Consider the following 16,628-nt stretch of genomic DNA (forward strand, 5'->3'; position numbering starts at 1 on the left):
AAGTTCTCCATTGGAATTTTTTTCATTGATAAAATAAATTAAATAAAAATCTATCCAGGCGGAAAAAAAAAAAAAAAAAATATATATATATATATATATATATATATATATATATATATATATATATATATATATATATATATATATATATATTTCTGAGTGAATATATATATATTCTTTTCAATAACATCATGTTTAGCTTATTTTTAATCAACTAAAAATTAAATAAATAAATGTAGATTTTCAGATTACTGTGGCTGACTGTTCAGACACCAATGGTTCATGAGCTTGAAGATTATAAGATTAAGCAAAATCCTAAAGATGTTGAGTTTTAAGACATACACTGCAAAAACACAACGTCTTGTGTTTTTGGTCCAGTGAAATCTTAATACATTTGAAATAAGAGAAATCTCATTTGTAAGAACTTTTTCAGCATGTTTTTAGTAAATAATTCCTCAATATTGGATTTAAAAGGTTTTAGTTCCACTCGCAGATTATTTCACTTAAAACATTTAAAAATAATCTATTAATGAAACTGGCACATTTTCATGAATATTAAGGCATTATTTATTTAAAATAAGCTCCTGTACCTTGCCAAAAAGCTACATGTAAGTTAGTATTTCAAGTGTACTAAGATATTTGCACTCAAAACTAGACAAGTGGCCCCCATCTCTCCACCTCTTATTAGACTCTGTGGAGGCAAGATGGGGCAATGGGGAAGCATTTCCACATCCAGATTAGCAGGGTGGGCTGCACAGTGAGATAGTTGTTAGCACTGTTGCCTTGCAGCAAGAAGATCAGAGATTTCTGAGTGCATGATCTTTGGGACTTTGCAGGTTTTGGATTTCATGATGAAGTTGCTTGAATTTGAATTGAAGCTGTATATGTAGCTTCAATGTCAGCTGTGGCAACATTAATGGGAGAATGCACGAAAAGAAGAGAACTACAAACACTTTCCAAACCAAAAGGAGAATTAAAGCAAAAGCTTGCAGTAAGAGACCGTCTTTAGCAGTTTTGCAGTGTGAGATTAAATGGCTGCAGCATTTAGGTATTTATGGAAAAGGTAGGAGACGAACTGCAGCTGAAGGCTGACGGCTCACAGCGGGCGAAGGTTTGTTAATCAAGAAGAGAGCTGGAAAAAGAGGGTAAAAAGAAGTAGGAGAGAACAAGCATAACTGACTGTAATTGGCAGTACCAGTCAGGTTTAGACATAAAATACTAACCTGTTCATAGCTGTGGACGACTGAGTTTAAACGCACGACTTCAAGCCGATTAAGGCCAGATATGTTCCAAGAAGATCACTTCCAATCTAAACCAAAAATATTTATCACAGGTTGCTTATTTGCACATAACAATTCATCACGCCTCTTCTGAGATCCAAACCGTTCTGCCTCTGGTTCCTTCGGCTTCCAGAGACATTATGAGCCGGGTCTTTCATGTACTGACGGGAAGCAACTCCCTGGGGGATTCACTTTGTGCAGCTCAAAGACGAGACTTCCTCTTGCAGATGAAAAGGAAATGAAAGTGGGTGTGAATCACAGCAAAAGGGAGACAGGAGGTCAGAGGTGAAACTGAGACACAGAGACCGGAAGAGACAAAAATTAAAATGTAAATTTTTTTATTTTTTATTTTTTTTTTTTAGGGAAGCAATGGAGGCCGTGGATGAAAAAAGAACGAAAAGAAGTAAGTAAAAGGATAAGGAGAGATGAGCTGGAACAATGAAAGTTTTTCCCTGAACTTCGTCTTTCACAATTTTCTCAGATTCCTAAAACTGAGATCTATATTTCCTCATTTCTTTCTATCCATAACCACATACTATTAATAAAAACAGGATTTAACCTGAACATAAATTTGAGTTAAGATCCTTTTAACTAAAGGATGACAAGAGAAGAATCTTACAGTTTTTTTATTGAGTAAATTAATTTATTAAGTTATTTTATTTTGTATGACAAAATGCACATTTTAAATAAATAAAAACACGTCATTCAGTTTTATGAAAAGTGATGTCACTTTTTTTTCTGCTGCTCAGATCCATTTAAATTCATTTTATTTCATAATTTGTTGACTTCATCTTAAGGAATCTTCAGAATATGATATCTATGAGACAAACACATTTGAGTTACAATTATCTGTAATTTGAGCAGAAAGCTGCAGAATAAATAGTTTGCTGGTATATACAGCTTCAGGCAGCAGCTCTTTGTTCTGCGAGACACAAACTCAGATTACTAAGTCTTGGAAAGCCACAATAAACATTTCTTTGTCTTACATGAAGGAGTTGTGTCCTGTGTCCTTGAGATGATTTTTTGTGCAAACTGTTGCTTATGAACTCCTACAGAAGTGTAAAAGATGTTAACTTCAGTAGAACGAGGTCTCTATTAGTTAGTTACTTAGCGAGGAAGAAGCTGTTACCTCAACAAAATAAATAATTAAGCAAGATTTTGACTTCACTCAGTAAGAAAACTTAAATTTTTGGAGACATGTCCAGAGTACATGTGCTACTGAGAACATAAAGCTGTAACCCTGAAGTCTGTTCTGATTAGGGGAAAATTTAGCATGAGCAATTTCAAAGTTACCAACACGCCAGATACATAGACGCCAGAAAAATCTACAAAATATCGCCAGCGCACTAGACATAACAGCACCTGCAAATAACTTTTATGCGATGCTCTGAAATAATTATGGAGAAGAAATAAAAGAACAGAATGACAAAGAGTCACAATAAAGATGAAATTGGATATTACAGAGATGAAACGAGTTCAGCAGCGGGGGAAGCTGCATGTGTTCAGTTTAAATGTCTCGCAGGGAAGCAATTAAATACCACAGCTTATTGTTGGTGGGAATTAAAGCCCCTCTGAGGATATTGTCTCTATACTATACATCTTCATGATATAATTACTATAAGTAGGTCATGGTGAATGATATGCACTCTATTATTAGATATGCAAAGATGCATATGTGGAAGACTTGGAATTTTTTTCATAATAAACTGATTTCTGAAGCAAACATAATTAGTCTTTTTTTTTCCCCCTCTGGCACTAAAATCAGTAATTCATATTAAAAACAATTAACACTTTTAGATGTGCAAGTTTGTTTCCTTCTCATCTAAAGATTCAGATGAGATTTAATATGTGATATAATTCCAGTCAACAGTTGAGACTTTCATATCCTGTGACAGTAATGTTGAGTGGTATTTTTTTTTCTTTTGTTCATGTGTGAGTGTGTGTGCGCGCACGTCTGTCTGCATGTGTACAAAACAGAGAAATGCACAGATATGCATAGATCAATCTACGCGTATGAGGAAGACAAGTACATATTAGGAGGGTCAAATACAACAATTGTATCTCTTTTATGTGTTTTCTTTTTCTAATAAAAATGTGTGTTGGAAGCACACATCTCAAAGCTTCTTGGCTTGCTTTGCCAGCCTGCGATGGGAGTCCTTGGCCCGTGACAAGTCTCTTCAGTGAGAGGATGTTCCCCTTGGCTGTTCTATAAAAGCAGATGCACATGTACTTCCTTCCAGATGGTGGGAAGCCTGATTCAAAAGGCTAACACTGTGCAGGAAAGACTGCAAACTCAGCATTGTTGGCAACAGCTGTACACTGCAAAGCAATCCCAGGCAAAAGGTAGAAATGACAGTCATAAAATGTATTCAGATAAATATTTCTAGATGCTAAATATGTCAAATAAGGCCATGTAACTTTATCACCTGAACAGATTGCACTCTTGAACTTTTACACATTTTGTCAGGCAGCAATCAACTGCAGAGATGAACAGGTTATCTGGAACATGTGTTAAAAAGGACAAATATTAGTGGTGCATCCCACAAATCTGACCTGTCCGGATGAGTGGCAAGAAAAAACATTGCTTGAAGTTGCTGTTTGCGACAAACTTTGGAGCGGACTAAGCAAACATTTGGAAGAAGAACGAAAATCAACCTTTCTGGCCTACATGCAAAGCACCGTGACTGACGGAAAACTAATCCTCCATATCACCCTGGGTGTGACAGGGTGCTTTTGTCTTGAGCATGAACAGGAAAGTTGATGCAGGCAGGGCAACCCTGGAAGAAAATCTTTTTAAGCAAAAATCTATCAAGATAACTGAAGCGTACAGCCAGAACCAAAAGTTCAAAGCATATTTGTGTGTTAAGATGGTCCAACCAAAAGTTTAGACTCAAATGTAATTGAGTGTTTGTGGTAAGACTTGATGTTCACAGAGACTCTCAGTCCAGTCAGCTTGAGCTATTTATCCAAGAAAGAATAGCGAAAAGTTCCAGCATCAAGATGTGCAAAGCTTTGAAGAGACTTGGGGAAAAAAGTTACTCTACAAAAGATAGACAAAGGTGAGCTGAATACAAATGATGCACTATTTTGTGCCAGTCTGTCGCTTAAAATTGCGATAAAACATGTTTTAACTTTCACAAAAATGCAAATACAGCTGCAAGGCACTGATTGACGACATCGATTTTATAAGAGGTTGTTCACCTTTTTCAGATCTGCTAATTCAAAATGACATGATTAGGATCACAGCTGGTGTGTTTCGCTCGTGGACCTTTGCATGACTTTTTGAACCACAGCAGTTTTAAAACTCAAACTGACTAATCAAAGCCCAAATTAGCTGTTTTAGTCACATCTCCTGGAGTCTGAGACCAACAATTCCTTCAGATCAGGATCTCTGCCAACATTGTAATGTCAGATATGATCACATCTTTTTCATCTTTCAAATGATTGTCTTTGTTTACTTTCTCTTCTGTCTTGAGGCAGTGGGTATTGCTGTAAACAGCACCTTGAATGTTGTTGTGATCGGTCTGCTCGTTCAGATTTATTCTTACTTGCCTTTGCAGTTTGTTTTGTTTTGTCTTACCATAGATATGCCTTATAAATTACTGACTCTTGTCTTGGCATCCTGGGGTTTGTTGTTTTATATTCAGTTTGCTTCCCAGCATGCAAAAACTAACTTGTTTTCATTCCTTAATTGTGCATTTTGCTTCATTTTTACCTGACATTGTGTGAATGACTGATGTGTAGCTCAACATACTGAACAGGCAAAGACCTGCAGACTCAGACCGAAAAATTTTACTACCATAAATCTTTTTAAAGGAGCACAATGAAAACTAGCCAAACTCTATTCCAAGCAATGTGGTTGGAAGTATTTTTAAAGCATTGTACTGTTATGCTTTGAGGTTTGATAATTTAGAGTTTCAGCGATGCAGCTGAAACCATCTCGGCCAATGATTGCAGGACGATCAGATATAAACCAGTGAAGGGGAAAAAGAAAAAAAAAAAAAAAGCTCACTCGAGCATGTTCAGCTTGTTGTTCAAAACTCACCGCAAAACCAAAATCACCATGTGTGAAAGATATCAGAGAAAGTGGAAGCCAGCACGCTCTCCGCCGCTGTCAGATGAGGGAGAAAACAAGAAACAATACATGTATCCAAATCTGTAATTGACTGAGTGGAGCTGAGAGCTGCAGAGTGGAGCGGAGCGACTCTTCTGATCAAACCAGAGACTAAATATAGGATCCTGCGGCACGATTTCTTCTGCTTGAGCAGGGATTCACCCAGTCTGGGAAAGGAAAGGAAAGGAAAGGAAAGGAAAGGAAAGGAAAGGAAAGGAAAGGAAAGGAAAGGAAAGGAAAGGAAAGGAAAGGAAAGGAAAGGAAAAGAAAAGTGAGTATAGAACAGTCCCTTGGTGGATCATTGGTGTGTGTGTGTGGGTGTGTGTGTAAGGGAGAACAAGATGAAAGCTCATTCACACGACTCTGCATCCATTCACACCCTTCATCACACAGAAGAGGAACAGCAGCACAGCAGTCTCTGTGGATCTGTCTGGTTGCTTTCTAATCTGTCCATCATCTCACCTCGCTGTGTGCCATCGCTAAAGATATTCTCAGCAGATCTGTGAAAACAAAGTCCCACAGAATCTCAACCTTGTTTCATTCAAGCTTCTGTCAAAAAAAAAAATGCCTTCAAGTCATTATCTATAAGCCTTAAAGTTGTGAAACAACTGCTGAAGATAGGAGGAGGAATCAACATTTGAGGGAGTAAAACATATCTTTTTAATCTGTTATAAATAGGCAAACACAATCTGTCTCCCCAGAAAAATAAAATTTTTGAAAAATTATTTCTCTCTTTCTGTTCTTTATGGTGTTTTACATGTTTAAAAAAGGTCAGAGAAGTTATGTAAGTTATGCAAAATGCATATAATATGAGCAACTTTGAAATAAAATAATGTGAAAGCCCATGTGTGCAACCATTTGCATCTGACTGTGTGTTTCAGCTTGTCATCCTGTAAGTCATGTTTTTTTTTCAAGTTTTCCCTCTATCCGTCTTCCAACTCAGGTCAGCTTCCACATCTCTACTCAGGAAAGCATCACCACAGGATGATGCTGCCACCAGGATATATCAACATAGGAATGAATGGCATGTTCAGAGAGATGCATACTTATTTTTCCCACTTACGAGCATTTTGCTTGTAGCCCACAAAGTTCCAATTTGACCTCATCTTATCAGAACCCTAGTGATGCACAGACAACTGTCAGATCCTTAAAGAGACCAAAGAGAGAAGAACACCAGTGTTTAGAAACCATGACTGGACACGCCCCTCTCAGCATGAGAGGGGGGTACTGCATCTCAGTAGCATACCAGCGGGGCAGAGGATGTTGAAGGAAGCTGGAAGAGAAGGGTCGTTGAAGTGTCTCTACAGTTTACAGGATCTCCATCACAGCTCCTGCAGGAACAGGCTCTGAAACATAAGCAGAGATTCCTCACACTCTCTCCATGAACTTTTGAACTGCTGCCATTATGCAAATGACACCACAACATCAAAAGCAGAACCAAGAGGCAGCTAACACACCTTTCTGCCTCAAGATATTAAATGTTGAACCACTGCGAAGATTGTGCACTCTGTATGGTTGCAATTATAGTCTGTGTTTTTTGTCCCCTAATTTGTCTATCCCATCCACTGATTGTCCATACCTGCTTATCTTCGCTGGTGTCTGTCTCCAGCAGTCATTAGGTTCATAACAGGGCAACACAGAGACACACAGAACTAACAACTACACATGCACACAACTACACACGGACAATTTGGAAACTCATTGAGCTAATACGTAGTCATGTTAGCTTAACAGCATGCTCAGGGAGAACATGAAGAAAGACCTCAGGCCAGGATTCAAACACAGGGGCTCTTTATTACAATGCAACGGTGCTACTGCTCTACTGTACAGCTCTAGTTCATATTTGATCAATTAAATGTACCAATCTGTTGCGTTACCATTAGAAAATGAGTTCTCTGTTTGCTAACAGTTAAATTACAATAAATTGATTTGGTCTGAAGGCCAACATCTAATCTTTAAGTAAATAAAAGAGCACAAGCACAATCTGCTAATAATACTGAATTATTATCTTTATTTTTAATTAAAAATGCAAATGTGATCCGAAAGAAATGGTTAACAACAATTACTATGTTGTTCAGTGGACCAACGCTAATGTCATATACTGTAATTTAATGCAATTTCATCTTTCTGTTATTATTCTAATTATGAATCAAAAGGGGTATGTAGAGAAACAGCTTAGTCAGACTGTACTCACAAATCGCACATTAATGACATCTAAGTAGCAAATAAAGAGGAAAAGAACATTGTGATCTTTCAGGCAAACGGAGCCACGCTTTGCTTAACATAAAGTTGATGTGGCTCTATTTTTTATCGTGGATTGGAGCGACACCTGGCGGTCCTGTGTGAGCTCTTTGTTATACTTTAACCCACCAACAGGTGGCAGTGTGCAAAAACATGCGACTCTTTTCGACACACCTCCGCTCTTGATTCAAGTCTTCTTCTCTTTGCCGCAGCGAACTTTCTTTCTCTTCCGGTTGTCGTCTGTTCGTGTGGCAGGTATTTATTTATCCCGGTGCTTTGAGCTTATTATAATCTTCATCCATCTGCTTTTGCTTTATATACTGTTCACCAAACATCCGCGGACATTGATAACGTTTCTAGTTAATAATCTAGTCTTCACAGTATGGATCGGATTCGACCCTTAAAAAGAGACAAATAAAACATCTGATTTGGGCTAACATCTGTGTAGCTACCGACAGCTACCGATATAATACCAACTAGTTTGTGATTTAATTGACTATATTTTCCTCCTGCGTTCAGTCTATTTATGCATTTTTTTATTTTTTTTTTTTTAGAATAAAACAGGTTTATTGGTGGCTAACAAGCCGAACTAAATGAACGTTTAATAGCAACGGACGCTAGCATCGCTTTTCGTGGCTAATGATGCGCTGGTTCTGTTTTTCTCTTGTCCGTTCTACAGATTTACCAGCGTTGAAATGGCAAAGTCTAAGAACCACACAACTCACAACCAGTGTAAGTGATTGCATCTGAATTTACTCGTTTATATTCCTCTAGCTTTGTGCAAAGAGCGGTGTAAAAACGAATGACTGTCCTGTTTCAACAGCTCGCAAATGGCACAGAAATGGCATTAAGAAGCCCAGATCTAATCGCTATGAGTCCTTGAAGGGGGTATGTATGTTCACCAACTCTGCTCTGTGTTACAGCGGTGCTTTGAGAAATGCAGTGTTCTTACACAAACTTTTAATAGCTAAATAATTGTACTGTCCGTCTTTGTGCATTATCCCCTTGGTTTGGAAGTTGCTTCCACATATCCAAGACCTCAAATTTGTCTCTGTGTCATCTCTGTCCAAGTATATGTTTTGTTAAAAAAAAAGGAAACCATGTTTCACCTGGAAGAAGATAAACTTTTTAATGATACCTAATTAGTGTCTCTGAATTGACATACACCAACAATTCAATTGGCTACATACATTACAAATTTATTTGCAGTTTTTGAACATTACAGTCAAGTTCAATTTATTATTCTAATTGGCAGGGAAAAAACCCCATTTCTAAGCAGATCACATTGAGTCACTGACTTGGAGCATTCCCTCCTCCAGGATGAGCATGTAGTGATAGTTGAGAATCACTTGCATTGTGTTGTTGACTTTGCAGCAATCCCTCACATTGAACATGCATGCAAGTGACAGTGCAGAGGAAAACTCCTAACAAAATGAAACCTTAAGCAGAACCTAGTTCATTACAACCAGCCGTCTGCTGTGACTGACTAGGGATTTGAGTACGCTGTCTGTTAGTACTTCTGTGGCTTCATCTAGGAGAGAGAAACGTAACAGATGAACTCTGAGCTGGTTTAAACGGCCACAGGATGAAAAATTTGCAGCGAAAATCTCAGCCAATAGCTGTGTCTAGGAGACGGAGAGAGATGGTCAAGTGTATCGTCTAGAAGGAGAAATGGTTCAAACTGGTTCAAATTTTATAAGTGAACCCAGCATATTGCACTGATGCAGCATCCCCTCTTGAACAAGCATGTTGTGATAATAGACCATCGCTTTAATTTAAAATCTTTAAAATGTTGAAAGATTAAAGAATGCTGTTTACAGGATTGTTTTTGATGAGTTTAATACCATTTCATCTGATGCCTACAACTATTCAAAACATTTTTTTTTAACTGAGAACCTCTATCTGATAAAGTTGACTTCTTGATTATGACATTGTTTATTTTGTAAGGGGCAGTTATATTGCAATACATTTTCTAGTATCATGCTGGTCTAAATGTTTTTAGCTAAATATTTGCACAAATGTTGTCAAGTGGAGTTTTGAAAAACTGCATTAGGAGAATGTGCTGTAGCTTCAAACACTTCCAGTTCTGTAGGTGAAAAGATGTTAAACCGCAAAAGATGATTTTAGATTAATAAACTTTTTGTATTGCATGTTTATTTTGTGCATTTCTGGTGAAGCTGGTGTAGTATCCTGTATTTGTGCTCAGAATTTTTGCACCATATTTTTACTTGAATCTAAACTGCTTTACATGATTTACTTTCATGAGCAAAATCTGTTTCCCCTGGATGTTTTAATGGTTTATGCTAGACTGTTTAGTGCAACAGCTCACTCATTCTATGAACCTTCCTGTTTGCAGGTGGATCCCAAATTCATGAGGAATATGCGTTTTGCCAAGAAGCATAACAAGAAGGGCTTGAAGGCGGCACGGAAAGCAGCAGCTCAGAAATAAGCTGTCTGCTTAACTTCTGTCTGTTATTGTTCCACATACACCAACATAATAAAGTAATGCTTTATTAACAAAACCATTTTGTTTTATACTTTGTATGTGTTGATTATCCAGAAAAGGATTTATTTTAAGCCAGCACTGTGGCTTTTTGCTTCCACACCAAATTTTGGAAAAGTTTGGAAGTTGAAATAAATCGAGAATGAGCTTTCTCTTCTGGAAGTGTTCATACATGTTTTTTTTTTGTTTTGTTTTTTTGTCCACTGCACCCTTTTCGTTGAACCAGTTAGTAAATAATGGTTGTGAGCTGCAACGGAAAAGGAGACCGAGTCTGACTGAAAAACCTCTTAGCACTCTGTAGCATTCTTTGTGGAAAAGGCTTTCTACTGGGGTTACATAAAAAAAAAAATCTGTTAAACTGCATCGTTCCTCAGTGACCTAAGAACACACATTTCAGCTGAATTGTTCTAAATGTACATATAAGATCATTTATGTGCTTTTTTTTGTGAAAACTCTTAAATTGAAGGTCTGACAATATGCTGTTTCAATTGGAAACCTCTACTAATGCATGATGGTCACAGCCATTTTCACTTAATGTAAGCAAGTCAGAATTGAGGATCTTGTGAAAAAAGTTGCTTAAATTATGCAAATGAACCTGTAAGTTTCTCAGTTCAGTTCTCAGATAAATTATTTATTCAGAAGTATAAAGACATCATGGGATTTATCCAATAATGTAGCTGTAATGGAATATGTTGTACAACCTGGAGATGCCCCAAAAAAACATTGAAAACATTTGAAATAGGGAAGCTTTTAATATAGAGGATAAATCTTTAATAGTAAAAGTTAGACTTAAATCTAAGAAGAAAACTTTCTGTATCACATTCTGCAACACTGGTTTTAAGCAGATTGCAACAGTAAATATAAACAAAAGCTCAATTCTTGCAGAATGATCTTTAGGTTGAACTTTGTACATTTAATGCAGATTCGTGTTATGCTGTAATCTTTCTAGTAAATATATGATAAAAAATAAAAAAAAAATGACTTAAGTACTCGTACTAAAAAAATACATACAGTGAATTTATATATGATATATATATATATATATATATATATATATATATATATATATATATATATATATATATATATACACTGCTCAAAAAAATAAAGGGAACACTCAAATAACACATCCTAGATCTGAATGAATGAAATATTCTCATTGAATACTTTGTTCCGTACAAAGTTGAATGTGCTGACAACAAAATCACACAAAAATCATCAATGGAAATCAAATTTATTAACCAATGGAGGCCTGGATTTGGAGCCACACACAAAATTAAAGTGAAATGTTCCCTTCATTTTTTTGAGCAGTATATATTTAGGATACACATTATTTCTCCTGCTTAAATATTGATTCAAGGATGCAAATGAATCAGGTGAAACCAAATTATCCCCCCACAGTGACACACTCCAGTTCAATATGGAGGACCCAATGGTGTCAGTCTCAGATCCTCAGATGCTCAAACTACCTTCACTGTGACACCCTTAGATGTGTAGGAGCTACAGCTTCACTTAAAGCTTCCTCTGAATGATGGAGTTTGCCACTCTATCTTCAATACATAATTGAGCTACCCAATGGAAAAAGCTCACTTGATCTCACAGTTTTACAAACACTGGGGTCTATGTACAGCAGTCCTGGAGTTCTGTAAAACATTGGGTAAACCTGAATGTGAAAACCAAAGAGAAGATGAAACGGCCATCTCTACATAGTCAGCAATAATGTCACTTAAATTTTAACAAATGTCCGTGTGTTATTCTCATCTATTAGAAATATGTCTATCAGTACACTATCCATGTTAGTTTTTACAATTTCACTTATCCCAGATAATCACTAAAATAATTAATTTGTCAGCACATTTTTGTGCTTGTTTTCTTATCCGAGGAAAAATACTTTCACCATCTCTTTAAGCTGTATTGCATTTACATTGGATCGATAACCCAACTTATGTTTTAACTTGTTAATTGCTGTTATTTCTTCCCAAAAACACTATTCAAGTGCAAACCGCCTCTGATTGTTAATGTCACTCTTAGTTTGGTGGTGCTACAAACATAAACGAATCTTTTATTTTGAAGCAGCAAATCGGATCTCGTGTCGTCACGTCCGTCCATGCTCTGACTCCAGCTTGCATCATTTCTCGTGTCTCGGCAGCCGGTTGCAGTGCATGTGAGTTCCTACTTTTGAAGTAATTAAAGTTTCTTAGAACGCTGTATTTAATCATACTTTTAAGGGAAATACGAGCATTTAAGAGCAACATTTAACAAAGTTTATTGTTACTTTAACAATAAACTGAGCAACTGAGCGTCTACTTGCGGGATTAGCCTGCTAGCTGACAACAAGGATGTGTCATTCGTGTGAACCAGCTAACCTAACCTGTTTGGACACTGGTTTTGTGATTTATTTATAGATATAAATGTTGGTCTTCTTGTTAGAACTTTGAATTTGAGTTCTGTTTAAAAGCCTTTTAGCTTGGTATTAACTAAGGGAATCATAGGTGTAAATCAAAGTTTGTCTGGGCGATTGGTGTAAAATATGGCTAGAATTGCTCGGGAAGGTGATACAAGCATTACACTTTGCACAAAAGTTCTTTATAGGGTACCAATAATTTTATTGGTAGTTTTTTATTGGCAGAGATAAAGAAAATAATAAAAACATAGAATTTTTACTTATGAAGAACCAACCTAAGTAGTTATTTCCAATCTTTTATTAAGTTTCAATTTAACACCCTTGTGACCCTCACAACAACTTCTTACAATTATCTATGTTTATATGCTGTCTTTATGCATTCACAACTAAATACTAATTTGATCATTCTTTTTCTGTCCTCATTGTTCAGTTGATATTCAGTAAAGTACTAAACATTTCAAAACATCAAATTTTGTACAGAACTTAATTTGTCCTTGTCTGCACACTTCCTAATTTCTTCTTTATCACAGTGGAGTTTTGTTGTACTTATGATTACGGGACTTAACGCCACTTTGCATTTTGTTTGCTTCATTGTCACCTCCATGAGCATGAGCATGAGACGTCTGTTTTCATTGGCAACGCATCGGATGATTCACAAATTCCTTTGTGTCTAAAGACATTTTGTCCAGTGAATTTCCATTACCAGTTCTATCAGTTCACCACCAACAACATGCATACAAGATAAAAAGAGGCAAATTATTATTTGATATAATTTAGGCTTTCAGTACAGAAGTTTTTAAGTCTTCGGTGCTAAGACTTATTGTTTAAAAAAAAAACAAAAAAACTTGATGACAAAATAGATGGCAAAGATTGGATGAATTTCCATTGAAAATATAGTAGTGACACAGCACAGCTGGAAGGAGCTACTTGCAAATGTTGACAGCAATTGCCGATGGTGCTTTCAAAGTAAACTGCAGTTAAAATAGAACATCCCACAATAAACAATGCGGTCACTGAAAAAAATAAATATTCTTCCTCCTTCCATTTTCTCTGAAAATGAGTGATTGGTGTACAAACATCACTTGGGTGATTCCTTTGCTAAATGTATTAGTTCAATATCAATTTCACTTACAATGACTTTTCATTTAAAGTCTTAATATTTTTTGTTGCAAATTTCAGTGTTCTATTTTCAGCAGTCGGTTACTATGCAATAGTGGTTACCTAGCAGCGGTTGCTAAGGCAGTTAAATGTTCCAGTGGCTCCAACTCTGAGCCATTTGAACATTTGTGAAAAGTTTTTGAACCATTTTTACGCCAAAGACTCTACTGATCATTGCTTGTCAAGAGAAAGACCTGAAACACATGTGGCTGTATTATCTGAAGTTAACTGAAAAACAAAAGTAAAAAATATAAATTTCTAATATATTACTGAACTGTTTTTCTGTTTGTGTATAAACAGACACCATGGTGGAGCCAGTTCCCGAATCCATCAATTTTCCCTCTGAGGAGGAGAAGATTTTGCAGTTTTGGCAAGAAAGGGACTGTTTCCAGGAATGCCTCAAACAGTCCAAGAACCGACCCAGGTGGGACTCCTTATGATGACATGGGTGATTTAATTCAGAATCATTTGACTTATTTTGTCCAAAGATTTAAGATTTTCGGAATTACAGTAAGCTCTAATATATTTTATATATATTTCAGTTTTTATATATGTCTGAACATTCATCAGTTTTTCTCTATAAAAATCCATTCCATGAAAGGATGGCTTGTGCTTTTGAAAGTGAGAAAGCAAGTTAAACATTGACCCAACATTAAATAGATTGTTCTTTCAGTGACAAAGGTAAAATTATAATTTAACTAAGTTAGGGTGGCAATTACTCGGTGACAAATTATTCCAGGTTTCAGGGAGACTACGTGACTCATAGATGATGCAGATGAAACCATAGTGACTCATTGGTAAAAACATAATTATTTTAAATCCTTGGTTATAAAGTATATTAAAATTCCAAAATTTATTAGTATTTGTGTGAAAACATTGAAAACATGTTCAACTGCAAAGTCTTTCTTATCAGCACTCTTCACATTACTATGTGGGACCTCATTTTTTTTCACTTCTTTGTTTTATTGCTAAGTGAAATCCATGATATTACTAATACCTCACCAGGTACACCTTTTACGATGGCCCTCCCTTTGCCACGGGTCTGCCGCATTACGGTCACATCCTAGCTGGCACCATCAAGGACATCGTTACCCGCTTTGCCCACCAGAGTGGCTTCCATGTGGACCGGCGCTTTGGCTGGGACTGTCACGGCCTGCCTGTGGTGAGACTTTGCCCTCCAGTTTCTCAGAATATTAGAAAAGTATTGTTCTATGTGATTACATTTTTCTCATTGGTCATTACAGGAGTATGAAATTGATAAAACTTTGGGGATTAAAGGACCTGAAGACGTGGCCAAGATGGGCATTGCTGAGTACAACAAGCAGTGCCGAAATATTGTCATGAGATACTCTAATGAATGGGAGGTGTGTGCAATAAATATTTACATTTTGTCCAGTCTATAATCAATATGCTTACATCTATTACATGGCAAATTATTAACATTTTTTCCATCAGGCCACAGTGAGAAGAATGGGCCGGTGGATCGACTTCAAGAATGACTACAAGACCCTTTACCCATGGTTCATGGAGACAGTCTGGTATGGATATCTCAAACTGTTGCATTTTCTTCTGTAGATGGTGTGAATTTAATGAAAAGGACATAAAATCTCCAATTACAGTTGTATTGAATTTCTTATTTAATCTTCTTAAGTATTTTACCACTTAAAAATAGTATATTTCAGGATTTTATTAGCTTGTATTACTTGATTTGAGCTTGATCTTGAAGGCAACATTGTTAGCATTCACATTATAACCCACTGATCTGTGCTGTGAAAAGCTAGAAAACGTTTCTCCTCTCCGAGCTCACTCCACTTACATTTAAACATCGAAACTAATTGTCTAATTACCAGCTTGACTTGAACTTAAAATTTCCTGTCGTCTGCAAATTATAGCCGCACGCTGCTAGAAAATAATGCAGTTGTAATGGCAATGTTTAATGTTGCTTTAATAATAATAATAAAACTTTATTATCAGCGAGACTCCATAAAAATGTGTGAATATGTTGTTGTCGTCAAGCAAAGTCTAAACTCACAAAACTTAGAATATTTTTCTTCTACTTGATAATTATTTGGATATTCTAAGCAATACATATATATGAATATCTTGAAAAAATTTGACCATGTGAGTAAATAAGCAAAGTAAAAGTTGTAAAAGTCTGTTATAATATAGAGTATGTGCCTAATTTGTTATTTTATGTTTTTTTTTAAAATCTGGATTAGCCATTTTATTCTTTTATATTTAACCTGGTATAAAGCATAAAAGCAAATATATCTGCATCAACTAAGCATTTTATAGATGTATATTATGAAGTGTGAAAATGTATTTTAATCAATAACAAAACTGAATGCTGCGTACTTTATGTTACAAGTTTTCCTTGTTGTCATTTCATGTTTAAAAACTTTTTTGCAATCATTTTTATTTTGTCTTTTTCCTTCAGGTGGGTGTTTAAGCAGCTGTATGACAAGGGCCTGGTGTATCGGGGAGTTAAAGTCATGCCTTTCTCCACTGCCTGCAACACACCGCTCTCCAACTTTGAGTCCCATCAGAACTACAAGGTTAGCTCAAGTCAGGAACTCTTTCAGGCTCCTTCAGCGCGTTTCTTTTCTGAAAGTGATATTTGTTCTGGGATGTGGTCTATTTGGCTATAGAGGAAATCTATGTGGACAATAAAAACTGTCACTCATTTTCTGCCTTGCTCTGAATCAAATGTTGTCTTGCAAGCAGAAATGTATAATTCTCTATCTCAGTTAAAGATGCAGTCTGTTTAGCTTGGGAAAACAATAACTAGATTAAAAATGCTCTGAAATGTAAATGATTTCCGATCATTTTGACCACTCAAAGCGCTTTACACTAGAGTCACATTCACCCATTCACAAATGCTCACACATTCATAAACCGATACGCAGCTCGGTAGGCAAGTTGGGGTTA

The 16,628-nt window shown here is 36.3% G+C and overlaps 2 protein-coding genes across 2 annotated transcripts in view; both read left to right on the forward strand.

The window, feature by feature from the left end:
• Positions 1-7,831: 7,831 nt before the first annotated feature.
• rpl29 (ribosomal protein L29) lies at positions 7,832-10,300 on the forward strand. Its single transcript, XM_015031868.1, has 4 exons — positions 7,832-7,890; positions 8,315-8,367; positions 8,459-8,523; positions 9,992-10,300. The coding sequence occupies exons 2-4, from the start codon at positions 8,331-8,333 to the stop codon at positions 10,082-10,084; spliced, it is 195 nt and encodes a 64-aa protein (XP_014887354.1). The 5' UTR covers positions 7,832-7,890; positions 8,315-8,330; the 3' UTR covers positions 10,085-10,300.
• A 1,899-nt stretch (positions 10,301-12,199) lies between these two features.
• Positions 12,200-16,628, forward strand: part of iars1 (isoleucyl-tRNA synthetase 1) — a 53,167-nt gene continuing 48,738 nt past the window's right edge. Inside the window, exons 1-6 of the mRNA XM_015031869.1 lie at positions 12,200-12,302; positions 14,001-14,124; positions 14,706-14,862; positions 14,945-15,064; positions 15,156-15,238; positions 16,138-16,255. Coding sequence (XP_014887355.1) covers positions 14,006-14,124; positions 14,706-14,862; positions 14,945-15,064; positions 15,156-15,238; positions 16,138-16,255 — 597 coding nt within the window. The 5' untranslated portion in view covers positions 12,200-12,302; positions 14,001-14,005. The remainder of the gene's footprint in view (positions 12,303-14,000; positions 14,125-14,705; positions 14,863-14,944; positions 15,065-15,155; positions 15,239-16,137; positions 16,256-16,628) is intronic.

Source organism: Poecilia latipinna, unplaced genomic scaffold, assembly GCF_001443285.1.
Source record: "Poecilia latipinna isolate Pla-1442-1.1 unplaced genomic scaffold, P_latipinna-1.0 Scaffold221, whole genome shotgun sequence".
Taxonomy (NCBI): domain Eukaryota; kingdom Metazoa; phylum Chordata; class Actinopteri; order Cyprinodontiformes; family Poeciliidae; genus Poecilia; species Poecilia latipinna.

Excerpts from the sequence above, each read along its gene's own strand:
- rpl29 (XM_015031868.1), top strand. The coding sequence starts at position 8,331 with ATGGCAAAGTCTAAGAACCACACAACTCACAACCAGT. Across the intron at positions 8,368-8,458 it reads CCACACAACTCACAACCAGT|CTCGCAAATGGCACAGAAAT; the intron begins GTAAGTGATTGC and ends CTGTTTCAACAG. Across the intron at positions 8,524-9,991 it reads GCTATGAGTCCTTGAAGGGG|GTGGATCCCAAATTCATGAG; the intron begins GTATGTATGTTC and ends TCCTGTTTGCAG.